The following is a 14,268-nucleotide window of genomic DNA, read 5'->3' as shown; positions in this document are numbered from 1 at the left end:
AAATCCCAAGCGACATCAATGATGAGAAAAGTGACCGTTCTTGAGATCCTTTGCTAAAACCATCCTGTTGATGCCTTGTGCTGATCGAGTGAGGAGTGGATCTTGATGGTGTTCAATCACCAGAAATTATCAAATTTATCAGTGATGATTTCCAGGGACTTCCACAATTTCAAACATGAGATATCCTGGAAAATAAATGATTTTAAACAATGAAATTCAGATTTTAGATTGCAATGCACTCATCTTCTCAAAGGAATTCATCGTCCATCCAAATTTCTTGAGTTATTTCATTGGTTTCTAGTCTAAACCGTACAAGGCTGAGAAAATGCCACAGGCAAACAAATTAAGACAAATGCTGTTCCTGAAACTAAATCAAGCAACCGAAGAACATACCTTTATCATCATAAAGGATTTTCTTTTTTTTTTTCTTTTTGCCTTGTGTGTCATGTTCATCATAATATGCACATGCTAATCCACCATGGCTTGTCAAATCCATTCCTGCCATCTCCTCGTCCCACTACGATCCTCAGAAGCTTGAATTTGTGCAGAATCCAGAACAATGTCCCCGTTGTCCAGCTCACCCATACTGTGATCACCAAAATCTGAGCCATGTGTGCCGCCAAGAGCCTTCCACCTTGCTCTCATCAGCAGTTCATATGGCCTCCCAGGTTTCCCACTGTAAATTTCATTGACATATGTTTCCTTTGCAAACAATGCAGTGAAGATGATACCCCATGCCCCGCACCCTCTATAAAGTTGTGCTCCATCCATAGGATCATCATATTGGAATTTCTCAGCCAACTTGTCAAGGCCAATTAGGATCCAAGCTACAGCAAATCCGCAAACCATGGCTGCCCATGTGTCTGCAACCGAGCAACCACTGAAAACATCAGTGACATTCTAGTGTCCAGCAAGCATGTGTTTACCAAAGAGAGTGGTTACTGTTGGATTGGTTACATAGGATGTTCGTTTTGTTAATGTAAATATATTTAATTTATTAATGAAGGTTTAATTATTTTTAATATTCATTAAATATTTTGTTAATGAATGTAGAGTAAAGAAAAAGTTTTTGGGATAAAAATGCTCTGTAAAGAAAATTATTGAATATAACTAGAACTACATGACTATGTGAAATTGTTTGAGTAATCAATAGAGAATTAATTACCCTTGGTGAATTAAAAAAACATTCAATCTGTTCTCAAATAATTTTGAATGTAAATCACTATATAAGATGATTTGAAAAGAGTTTTATTAAAAAAAATCAATGACTATTGTGTTAAGAACAAATATAAATTAGCAGAGCAAACACACTCTATGTTATAATATCTAAATCGAAACATTGTTGATGAATGGATAATAATTATACTGAGAAACAAGTCACTAAAAGATTAAGTCAAATCACTTATGATTTTTCTAATATTTAGGGATCATAACTGGTTACTAGATATTATACTTGATCTTCAAATGTAAATCAATTAATTGTTGAATTGATAATAAATTAATTAAATTTATTTATTTAATCTTATTTTATTTAGGATTGTGATTTATATTTGGATCAACTTATTAGAGAATCTAATGAGTCACACACATAAAAATCATTGGTCGGATATTAAAATGGAATAATTAATCAAGTATGACTTGATTGTAAGTAAGTTTTAAAAATTAAGAGTTAGAATGTAATTCAAACATAAAATTATAATTTTAGAGATAGAAAAATTAAGTTAGAACTTAATTGAATAAATTTATTAAATTATCATCAAATAATATATATATATATATATATATATATATATATATATATTATTAAGGAATTAAATTGATATTTTATTATTTACAGGGTTTCAAGATGTTGAGAAATGAACCTGGATACCCACATTAGTAGAGGCTTGTTACATGGGATTATGCTGCAGACAGGACAGTAGCAAGAGAGTCATGATTTATAAGTCTTCGATAGAACACTGCATACAGAAAGAACAGTAGCAAGATGAGCTGAAAACACGTCAGTTTCACAAACAAAGTCTTCAATGAAGAGTGGACATAACCTCTACGAACAGAAAGAGAAGTGGCCAGTGAAGAATTTTATTTATATCAAGTACTGGTTTCCTCAACACAGCAAGTTCTTGGAACATTGCCTTCCCAACCTTCAGTTGAAGAAAGTAGAGTAGGCCCTGAAAACAGTTGAAGTAAAGAAGAATATTGTCAGGTAGCTAGCCTCTACATAAATCCGTATCAAATGCAGCTTTTTTCCATTCTAAAACCCAAGAATATCCAAGGTTAGCCTCTGAAACTTCAGCCTCACGCTTATCCTGTTCCATCTTCAGTAAATTTTTCTGCCTGGGCAAATTTAGTGCTTCGTTATTTGGGTCTTGCTTCAGTCCATTTTCACTATAAGATTTTGCCTCCACCAACAAATTCAATGACAGAGATGCCTTGGCAGCTCGATACAGTGTCTTAACATTGGTTTGCCAGAGCTTAATTCCCTCCTGACCATCTGTAAGAGCTAGACTGTAATTTCCCAAGAAGGAGATTCACATGGGCTTTAGCTCTATTAGAATAAATGATTGAGCTCTCAGAATCACTAAGAAATTGCAATGATGGGACTGATAGCAATAGCAAAATATTAATTAATGGTACTTTAAGTTCAAGAACAGTGGAGTGTTGAGAGGAGATGGGTAGCTTCAAGGTCAGCAATCTAGCTCTCTGTTTCGGCTTCCATCCATCGCTCCATTCCTCTCTTCGTTTCTTTTTTCCTTTTTTTTTTTTGTTGGCCACTTTTAAATTGTGTATGGTTATTATCTTGGGAAAAAATAATAAAGACATTAAATACATAAATGTGTTTCATTGAAAAAACATAAATAAAGATATAAAAATAAATTTGTTTTTGAAACAGTTTTGAAATAAATTTCTATACTTTCAAAACATGAGTTACAAAGATGACAAGTATTATCTTGGAATTAAAAAAAATAAAGATAATAGAGACAGAAATGTGTTTTGCTGAAGTGACAAAAATAAAGACAATAAATTTGTCTCCGAGACAGTTTTAAAGTGAATATCTGTATTTTTAAAACATGAGTTACAAAAATGACAAGTCTCTAGAAACAATATTTATTATTTTTCATTCATAAAATATCCTTGTAAAAAACTCTCAATTTCAAAATTATCTAACGAAAACATGTAAGAATAAAAATGATTATTATTATAGTTTTAAAACACAACTAGGGAGTCAATCCAGAGCAAATATCAGGTCACTTGTCAAGGCCCGGGTCACGGGTTGGGTTGACCCAAATCAACATAAAAATAAAATAATTATTATAATAATTTTAAAATTCGATTTGGGAGTTGATCTGGGGCAAGGTCCGGGTCACGAGTGGGATTGACCATTGACCCGAGTTAACATAAAAACAAAAGTGGTTATTATCATAGTTTTAAAACTCAACTCGATGGTCGATCCAGGTCACATGTTAGGAGAATCAACTTGAGTTGACCTGGGTCAACATAAAATAAAAGTGATTGTTATCATAGTTTTAAAACTTTATTTGGGGGTCAACCCGGGATAGGGACCTAGCCATGGATCAGGTGGGTCAACTCGGGCTGACCCAGGTCAATATAAGAATAAAAGTTGTTATTATTGTAGTTTTAAAACCTGACTTAGAGGTTAAATGAGGCAAGATTCAGGTAATAGGTTGGGAGGATTAACACGAGTTAACTAAAGTCAACATATAGATAAAAATAATTATTATCTTAGTTTTAAAATCTGACTCTGAAATCGACCCAAGGCAAGGTTTCAGGTCATGGGTCAAGAGGGTCAACTCAGCTAGCCTAAAATTTTTATTTTTTATTTCAAAACAATTAATGGGTTTTTGGCCCATGTTTTAACCTGAGTTCACTTGAGTTTTTTATTGAGATAAGGTAAGTCAATCATTCTTCTATTTTTTCTTAAACTTGGGCTTATTGAAGCCCTAGATCAAATCGTCAAATTAGTCCTGGTTTTATTACTAGGATTATTATAAATTATTAATTTCAACATTTGATATAAACTAAAGTAAAAAAATATCAAATTTTTTAAAATATATAAGTTTGGTAACAATACATATTAAAGGAAAAATAAATTTTTTCATATTTTATTATGTTTTGTCCACCATAAACAAACAGGATACAGAGACAATCACTTTATTTTATACATCACTACCAAACATAATTGTCTTAGTCTTATTTTTTGTCTTGTCTCCACTGTTTATGTCTCTTCTATCTTAGAACAGTAGTCAAACAATATCCTAAAGACACTCAGACAAAGGAGAAACTATTGACTACTTTCAAGTAGAAGCAATAACAGCTAGCATCATTGTTCATTCAAATCAGAAAAAAGAGTTTCAGGTTTTTAGCCGCTTAGTTTGTTTGTGTTAAAAGGTTTTTGAACTTTTAATTTTGCACTTAGTTATTTTTTTTTTCTCTATTTTTATTTATACTAATTATTATTATTATTATTATTATTATTATTACAAAACTAAAAGAGTACTTTTACTCATAGTTATCAGACCCGGCCTAATCTGATGGATTGACCTAGGACTCGAGTGACTCGGGGTCCTAGCTGGGTATGAAGAAGGTAAATATCGGGCATGCAATTAGCCCGGTGAATTCTACTTGACCTGCCTGGCCAACCTGCGACTCGAAAAAACCCAGCAAAGACCCGTATTTTTTTATGTCAATATTTTTATAACAAACTAAAAAAGTTAATCTTTGATCTAATTGACATTTTATTTTTCTTATAAAAACTTCTATAGCATGTCCATGAACATTTCCATGTGAAAAAAAAAATTACATTTTTTAACATTCTGAAAAATTAAATCAATCACATTTTTTAAAACTGTGTATGAATCTCTTTATGTGTAACAAAAGGAGGGATAAAAAAGAGAAACAAAATAGTGGTTTTAGTTAAAGAGAGGACAAAAACAATTTACAAAAAAATTGTAGTTTTAGTTAAAAGAGGGACAAAAACAAATTATAAATAAAGGCAAAAGACAAGGTCGAGAGAGCATAGACATTGCCTCACTCACATAGGGGGCAATCAAATGTTTTTATAACGCTCGGCCTAACCTTATACACATGAGCCTGCCACCCTTTCCTTACTGGTTACTAATATATATCAAAGTTCATTACATAGATATTAGACGAGACTTTTATTTTTTCAGTGTGGGATTGGAAGCCCACTGGTATATATACTTTATGTTTGTGTTTTTTTTTTTCAATGTGACATAAGAAATATTTTTGGTTTAAATACTTCAACTTAAAAAAAGAACATAAAAAGTGGGATTAAAAAACCTTCTGAAATAATCTTTTAAACTTCATTATTTACAACATATATAATCTACATCCACATGGATTATTTCTTAACTTTTTCATATGGGATATTAAAACCTCAAACATTTTTTTTTTTAATTTTCCTGGGTTAACTCAAGTCAATTTATGTGACCTGGGACTCGGCCCCTTAGCCTGGTCAACTCCCGGACCGGGTTTCATAACTATGCTTTTACTATGCATCACCTCAAAAAACACTATTTTTTGCAATAAATATATTTTTTGCCTTTGATTTTTTTTATTAAAACTATGTTTTTTCCTCTAATTTTATCATTTAATATGTGGTTTATTAGAGATTGGGTTTCATGATTAGTTGCGGCTTACTTTCTATATGGTTATCTTAGTCTCATGACTTATGTCGCTAGTTTAGCGAGTCAACCTGATTGACTCAAGTTTTTTGTTTTAATTGATATTTTTTTTCAATTTCATCCTTCAACATTTGGTTGATTAGAAATTAATATTTATGATTTATTCAGTTTGTTTTCCATAAGGTTATTTCAGTCTCATAACCTGAGTCATACATTTTGTTGGTTAACCTCGAAAGACTTCAACAGTTTTAGTGTGTCCTTTTTTAAAATTGATTTGTTTTCTAATTTCATCTTTTTAAAATAAATTTATTGGGAATCAAGACTTTATAATTTTTTTCGATTTGATTTGTATAGAGTTATCCCAATCTCATGGCTCAAGTCACAAGTTTGGCATGTTAACCCGAGTTTACTTGGGTTATTTTTTTTATTTAATTTCATCCTTTAACATTAGGTTGCTTGGGAATTAAGCATCATAATTTATTTTGATTTGTTTTATATGAGATTATTATGATGACCCAAGTCATGGATTTAACAAGTTAACCCAGATCGATCTATAATAAATTGTCATCGCAATATTTTTTTAAAAAAAAAGATATTTTGATTTTTTTTAGTCAAACTATGTTCTTAGCGATCTTTTAGGTTGCCTTTGGACCTTTTAAGTTGATCAAGTCAACCCCCACACGATTTAATTTTTTTCTACTAGAGAAACGTTAGTGTTATAACCTATTTTTGGGTTCTTCCCCCAAATTTACTTTTTTTCCTTTTCAAAAATAAAAAATAAAAGTAATAATAACAAAAAGACCGACAACTAGGCAAAAACAAACTAGAAAAGGTTTCAAATATGTAAATGAATCAAGGTGGAGTTTTGGATAAAATTGGGATACTAATCATACCCTATTGTACCTAAGGCTGAAGAGACAATGTAAATTCAAGGTTAAATTAAATGATTATTGGATGAATTTGTATAAAAAAATTAAATCCAGGGATTTAATTAGATTTTTAATAGGTCAATTTGATTTAATCATGGGTCGAATTATAAGTTAAATTATGTTTAAGAATTAATTTGGTGTAAGGACTTAATTATACTTTTAATGGATCAAATTAATTTCTTTAGGGATTTATTTGGTAAAAATTAAGTTTGGGAGTCTAATTTATGCTTAATCAAGAAGATTTACATTTTAGAGGACCAAACTCAATTTTTACAAAGTCAATTGATTGAAATCAGAGATAAAATTGCAAGAAAATCAAAGTTTAGAATTAATTAATGGTTAAATTGAAGAAATTCATAACCAATTACCTTTTTGTTTGTGATTTCAAGGAAATAAATCAGTGATTTGTTTGGAATCATGTTCTAAGCAATTTGCCTTGAAAGAGATGACCAAACAATTCAAAAACATGAAAATGAAAAAACTACCACTCAAAATTATGTCTTGGAGCTATATTTTATATGCATGAATAATAGTTGATAGTAAATTCGCTTGTCATGGACTTGCTACAAATCCAAATCATTATGCTGGATGTAGACAAGGTTTATTAGATTTAATTGATCTCAATGAAAATGAGTAAAGGACATATTTGATATCCCTTTCAGTTTTTTGAAAGATAGAGACTGGTATCAAGTGATGGTGGAAAGTTCTATTGTTGGCCAAGCATTGGGCTGGTGGTTGGTGGCCGGTGCCAGTTTTGGATAAATCTGAAGGGAGTTTTCTTCCATCTTCACAAAAATCTTGTTCCATGCAACGACATCCTTGTCAGTTTGTAGTTGAAGAGCTCACAAACTTCAAATTACTGGGAATAAATACTTGCCGGTCAATGGCCATTGACTGGGATGTATCATATGCTAGTTTACTGGGAGCCATTGAATAAGGGGTTCGGTCAAAGGAAGAATCAATCAGGTGGTGTGACAAGACCTTACGGCAACTTCTCTGTTTTGGAGCTGTTGATCTGGCCTCCATGTATATAGGTGTGATTGGGTCGGAATGGTTTGTGTTAGGACTTGGGGTGGCCTCCACTATGAACATTTTGTGTGAAACGTGCTTTATCTAATCCTTCGTTGTAGTAACTCGAGTTAATCAGTCAAATAAAATAGGATATTGGGGGCTAGCTACGACAAGTACCATCCATAAAATAGAATTATCCAGAACGTTTTGATACTGCTTTTTTCTCTTGCAGGTTGGTATACAGCACAAACCTGCTGACTCGAAGATAAAAACCTCTAATCTTGTCCACGCATCACTTCCTCCATTAAGACTTTCTCACGTGATCTGAGAGCATGTACTTCTTTAAGCATGGTACTTTCCATATGTTCTTACTGTTTCCTCTCTCTCTCCCTTCAGGGACCGATCATTTATTCAGGAGACTTTCATTCCCTTAAAAGTCCACTTCCGTTCATTCTTGTTTTCACAAGCTGATTTGCAGACTTGATTTTCGAATTGGCTTTCAATGGTTTTTGGGTTTTGCAGCATTTTGTAGACACACAACTGTTTGCCGTGCTGTCAGGCTCTCGCTTGTCGAGCTTTGAGCATGAGAGCTCCTAACTTGATCATTTCCAAGTCCCGGAGCAATCTTTCCAGATGGTAACAATGATAATCTAAGCAATGCAGGATGATGGCCTCGGTTACTGCTGTTACTGACAGAAGGCTTTTGGAGCCATCAACCGTGAATTGGTGATGTTTAGCTGAGAGTTGCAAGGAAAACAGAAAAATGAACTTCTTAATATAGAAACATCTTGATATTGTTTGTAGTATCGGTTGAAGACACATGCAATATGATACAAAGGCTACAAAAATATCTATTATGGCAAATATACAAGACTGATTGGTCACTTGTAGACACGAATAAACTGCTCAAGAATCAGAGTACTCTACAAGTTCAATCACCTTAGTTGAAACCATATTTGACTGCCTTAGATTTTGCAGATGCCTCCACAAGCACCCAATTCCTAATATTTTGAACATTCGATACAAAAGCTACAAAAATAGCCTAAAAATACATAACCATGGGCAAAGAAAGCAGATCCTCTTCCGGATTCTCACCATTTTCGTCTCTATTTTTATGTTAGAAACTTGTAGAAGCCATGAAAAACCTATTTTGTAGAAGCCAGGTTGTGATTTCATGGAATCACTTCCATGAGCATTGCATGAGAGAAATTACGATACCTCTGCATATTCATTGATGTTCACTTCAGTGTTTCAGCTTCTGAAATAAAATTCAGGTTGATGTAGAGGCAGACCGACCTGACCTTGCATGCAAATAAAAATCATTGAAAATCAATAGAATGATGGAAGCTGCGCAAAGAATTTCCTTAGACATGCCAATCAATTACATTGTCACAACTAAGGAAAAATATTATAAATCCCATTACAGGGAAATGAGTAGCAAATGAAACACATCATCATACTCTGCATCATTTTTCTTCATCCTCGGAATCCGACTTTGCGAAAACTGGGTCAGGCTGGGTTTGCGCATATGCTGGAGCAATGTATTTGGGATCTTTTTCCGCAGCATCAGCATACTTCAATATAGCTTCTCGTGGGTCTTCCTCCATCCATGTCTCCTTGATCATTCCCCCTTGCTGTAATGAAATCCAAATGTCAGTTTTTCCCGCTGGCTTCATTAAGAATTAAATAACGATGAGAAAATGGTTAGACGGGAAACATGACCTTAAGAAGATATTGAGTCAATAAGCTTCCTTTACTAGCACCAACTCTTCCACCAAAACCTGGTCCTGTCATTGGAAGTTCAGGTTTGTGGGACTTAAGGGGATCCTTCAATGTTTTCTCTCGCTGACGCTTTCGGCTTGGCTGATCTCTAAACAAGGGTAGTGCATGGGGGTTGTGAATGACGGGCTGCACCTCAAAATCATCCAAAGATTTTTTCCGAGGTGCGGATGCAACACATACAAGAGCTCCTCTCTCACTGAAGGTTGGATCATATAGTACGTGGGTTCCTCCTCGGCTTTTATCTCCAGCTGTTGCAAAGATCTTTAAACAAACAAAGTAGGCAAGGCTTCAGTTTGTATGGATGGGCATGTGTATTAAAAAAAGTGCTACTGAGGGGGTATGTGTTTTGCGTAAAATATTTTACTAAATTTTCCTGTGTTTGTTATAAATTTTGTTCATTTGTTGAAAAATATTTTAAGTTCATAAAGTTCTTTACGCACATCAATCAATTCACAATTGTCCAACTATTTCACCACACCAATACCACCACCACTCTTTTTGTCGTCACTTTCTACACTACTAACTCATCACCACCATCCTCTTTTCACAATTCCATCACCACCATATTTTTCATTTCATTGCTACCAAACATCATAAAATCTTTTCCATGTAAAATGTTTAACCAGAATACCATTTGTAAAATATTTTACACGAAACAAATGCTCCTAGGTTGAGGAAAACTAATGTATCCCTCATTTTCACAAGAATAAATAAATAAATAAACATACAGGCAATGTCTTGGTGCATCCAAGACCACCTTATAGTGACAATAAGAATAAAGCAGCATATATCATATCTTGGTGCATCCAAGCCCCCACCTATATTGACAATAAGAATAAAGCAGCATATATCATTTGGTGTTACCTGATTTAGCTTTGGATGCCAAGCACACTGCACAACACTGCTAGTCAGAGAAATACCAACTCTTGAAACAAGTTCAAGTTTTGCCCGGTTGTAAAAGCACAATACACCTCCAGTTTTGCTCTCCCTTTCAAAAGATGTTCCAGTCAAGAAAAGCTGCTCATCAGGACTAAATGCAATATTTGTTTGAGCATAGTTATTTGGAAGATTCTCAAAGACTTTAAGGGCCTCTTTCATTTGCCGCAAATCCCAAACCTAACACATGAAAATATAGATATGAAGAAGGGTGTGATAAGTATCGAGAATAAACATATATTAGTGAAGTGAAAACACAATACTCTCTAAATGAATATTTCATCACCACCTTCAGTGAACAATCAGAGCTTCTTGAGAGTAAAATTTGTCCATCACTTGAAAATTTGAGGCAAGTGATGTCATCTGAATGACCCTTCTCAACAAAAACATCTGGCCTGCTTCCCCATCCAGGCTTAAGGCTCCATATCTGTGAATACAAATTAAGCAACATGTGTGTCAAGAAAATGAAATAACTGTAGTGAAAGAGGGTTCAATGAAAAAAAGAAGACAACAACCACAATTCAGAAACACAAACCTGTATAGAACCATCTCCAATGCCGCCGGCAATGCGCTTTCCTTCACGATCCCAAGCACATGTGGTAACTGGAACTCTTCCAGGCCGAGCAAGCTTTGGTTTAATGACCTAGTTAAAATGAACAACTGCAATGTTAGTTTACCTTCTTTCATATATTTCCTAGTTGAATGAGAATAACACTTTCAAATATATCACAATTAATGTAACCCATAAGCACACATGGAAACAGAAACACTATAACCCTCCATTGCACATGCAAAAAAGCATCCTAGGAGCCACTAAAACAGCTTCGTTGACTGTCAAATGAAGTGCAACCAAGTTCCCCAAAACATAATGGTTGTATGGAACTCATCATAATTTCAAGTAGCAGAATTGAGCAACTTGAAAAAACAGCAAACCTGCTTTTGACTTTTGAAATCATTCACATCCCATATACGTAGTGAACCGTCCTCTGATGATGTTAGAATTGTCTCCTTGGCTTGAGGATGCCACTCCCCGCAAGTCAATCCAGAAATGTGACCCTTTGTATTCTTCAAGTCACGAATGTACATATCCCCCTTGACAAACTCACCTAGTGTAAGCCCATCACGGTCAAATATCTGAGACACAAACAAATACAAACGAGAGTTCCACAATCCTTGCCGTGGTTCCGATCAAATGGTAATAACCAAAGATACCCACATGAAGAAATAAACAAATCATACCTTAGCTTGAGCAGAACCAGTGACGCATAAAAACCGGTCTGCGGAAGGACTCCAGCTCAAATTACGAACTTGATGGCCTTCAGATGGTTCAAGCTGCCTAAATGATTGTAAACGCGAATTCATCCCTTGAAAATCGTACATTCTAACTGTATAGTCATAACTACCAGACAGAACTCTAGACCCGGTATGATCTACAGCAAGAGCTGAAACAACCTGACAGACAAACAGTCACTCAAATTAAAATCCCAAGAGCAAAATTTCACCATTTTTTTATCAAAACATAACTAGAGTTACCTTAGAGTGGCCTCCAAGTACAATCTCATTACTCGTTGGAATCCGATACAGAAAATCCTCCTCATCCGAATCCGCTGGTTCCGGCGGACGAAGTGGTCCAATCATCACACCATCCTCCTCCTCCTCCTCCTCCTCATCATCATCATCATCATCAGCAGCAGCAGCAGCCAGTCCCGGCGGAGGCCTCGGAGGCCCCACCATAACTTCCCCATCATCTTCGTCGTCTACACCCCGAGCTTGTGGTCGAGGAGGTCCAATCGAAACATGGGCGACGAATGAATTGGAACCAGTAGGCCGCGGTGGTGGCGGTCCAAGTGAAGGGGTGGGTTTGGAGGATGATTTAGGTGTGGGACGGAGAGAATCGGGCCAGGCTTTAGAAGAGGAGGATTGGGTTTCGGCGTTGGCGGCGGAGGTGGGTGGTGCTTTTCGGATAGTGGTGTTATGGATTTGTTCGAGAGGTGTTTGAGATTTTGATTGTTTGCCGAATGTTAGAGGGAACTGTGCTCTAACTCCGTCGTATATTTCTGCTTCCTCCTCTTCCATCTCTTTTCTTTAATACTATAGTCGTGGTTTCTCCGGAGATTTCTTTTTTCCGGTTTCGTGGATGATTTATAGGGTTTGGTTAAAACGCAAGATGTCGTGCCGGTGGCGATACACACACATATATACGCGGGCGGGGGGGGGGGGGGGGGGGGCCGGTATAATAAAATAAAATAAACTTTTATATATGACCTAAATTAGAAATAATTATTTTTATTTCAGTTGAGCTTTTACCTATAAAAACAATCAAATTAAAATTTTATAAAATATATATAAAAAACTAAAACCAGTTCCAATCAACCAGGTTTTGATTCAATTTGGTTCGATTCGATTTGATTTTGGTTCAGTTTGGTTAATTTAATATTAAATATTGAAAATTATATTGTATTTTGGGTTTTTTTTTACTTTCTAATGGATTCTTTTCGGTTTGGTTCGATTTTGTTTGTTTTTAACTAAACTAGTTCGGTTTGGTTTTTTTATTTTAAGCTCATGAAACCGAATCAAACCTATTTTTTAAAAAAATATTCTAATCGGCTTAATCAATTTTTTTCATGATTCAATTTTCTCGGTTTGTTGGTTTTTTTACTCACCCCTAACTCAATTTATTAAGTATGTTCATTAATGTGGTGTAGAATATTTTTTTTAAAAAAAATTTTAGATAAAAATATATTAAAATGATATTTTTTATATTTTTATTTTTAAAATCAACATATCAAAATAATTAAAAAAAAGCCAATAAGCATCAATTTGATACCTTTTCAAATTAAAAATAATTTAAAAAGCACTTTGAAAACTAGGTATAACACAAAAACAAACACTCGTGTTTAGTAATGTGGTGTGGAGTGTTTTTCAATTGAAAATACATTAAAGTGATTTTTTTTTATTTTTTTAATTTTCATATCAGCACATCAAAATGATCATAAAAACATTAATTTGATGTTTTTTCAAGCAAAAAGCATTTTAAAAGGCAAATCAAACCACATTATCAAACAAAACCAGTATTTCACAAATCAATCCTCATCCGATCATGATTTAAGACAAAATCCATCCTTTTAAACTAGGTCCTTCTTTAGGGGATGACCATCCATTCCATCTTCTTAGTCAGTTATTAGTAAGGGGATCCTTAATTTTATTAAACAAATTTTCCTTTGATTTGATAGTTGAGTTTTTTTGTTAGACTATTACAATAATTGTTTTTTACTGATTTATTAGGCTCCTACACTATACACCATATGAAGTGGATCTAGTGCTAGGAATTTTTTTTGTAAGGTAAACTTGTGTAGTTTAAGTACTTTGTATGATGTATTGGTGGTTGTCTTGGTTATGTGCAATGAGTTGAAGCATTTATTTTTTATCCTCTCTTTTCATGGAGTTTTTTAATGAGATTATGAGAAAAACAAAATATTTTTTTTTTATAATGGGTTTAATTTTGGAAGTCAATGGTTAGGATGACCTAGCCATGATAAAGCACGCAAGTTTAATTTTGATAGTTAATGGTTGGCATAGCCTATCCATAAAAGAGCATATCTTCTCTTTCACCAACTCCCTATAATAAACCCTAAAAGCAAAAGAGTTGTCCATATATCTTATAAGCAAATGTAAAGGTAAATTAATGATAAGAGTCTGCATCTATATTGAAAACACTACATTTCCTTAGGTTTCAATGTATTGTGTGTGTGTTGTTAATGTATATGCCCTTGTCCAATTAATTTGTTATGTGTGACACTGATTTTGTCCATGCAAAATATATTTATTATTAATAAAAGTATCTTTTATCTTTAATATTATTTTATGTTTGATTAATACATATAGAGTAAAAATAAAGTTGTTAGGACAAAATTCTTGAAAAGAAATTATAAAATGATTATAATTAT

The 14,268-nt window shown here is 34.0% G+C and overlaps 1 protein-coding gene and 1 pseudogene across 2 annotated transcripts; both read right to left on the bottom strand.

The window, feature by feature from the left end:
* Positions 1 to 297: 297 nt before the first annotated feature.
* LOC133682900 (uncharacterized) lies at positions 298 to 2,728 on the bottom strand (annotated as a pseudogene).
* Positions 2,729 to 8,431: 5,703 nt separating this feature from the next.
* LOC133682632 (uncharacterized) lies at positions 8,432 to 12,518 on the bottom strand. 2 transcript variants are annotated; one of them, XM_062106058.1, is made up of 9 exons: positions 11,855 to 12,518; positions 11,561 to 11,773; positions 11,255 to 11,455; positions 10,857 to 10,964; positions 10,611 to 10,748; positions 10,250 to 10,501; positions 9,326 to 9,646; positions 9,064 to 9,237; positions 8,432 to 8,904 (listed from the first exon to the last, which is right to left on the bottom strand). In XM_062106058.1, exons 1-8 carry the CDS (start codon positions 12,395 to 12,397, stop codon positions 9,070 to 9,072), a joined length of 1,944 nt encoding a protein of 647 aa, XP_061962042.1. In that variant the 5' UTR covers positions 12,398 to 12,518; the 3' UTR covers positions 8,432 to 8,904; positions 9,064 to 9,069. The 2 variants fall into 2 exon arrangements, with proteins under 2 accessions (XP_061962042.1, XP_061962041.1); XM_062106057.1 differs by having other exon boundaries at positions 8,432 to 8,899.
* Between the last annotated feature and the right edge of the window lie 1,750 nt (positions 12,519 to 14,268).

Source organism: Populus nigra, chromosome 2 (genome assembly GCF_951802175.1).
Source record: "Populus nigra chromosome 2, ddPopNigr1.1, whole genome shotgun sequence".
Classification (NCBI taxonomy): Eukaryota; Viridiplantae; Streptophyta; class Magnoliopsida; order Malpighiales; family Salicaceae; genus Populus; species Populus nigra.
This window is presented reverse-complemented; position numbering and strand designations above follow the sequence as displayed.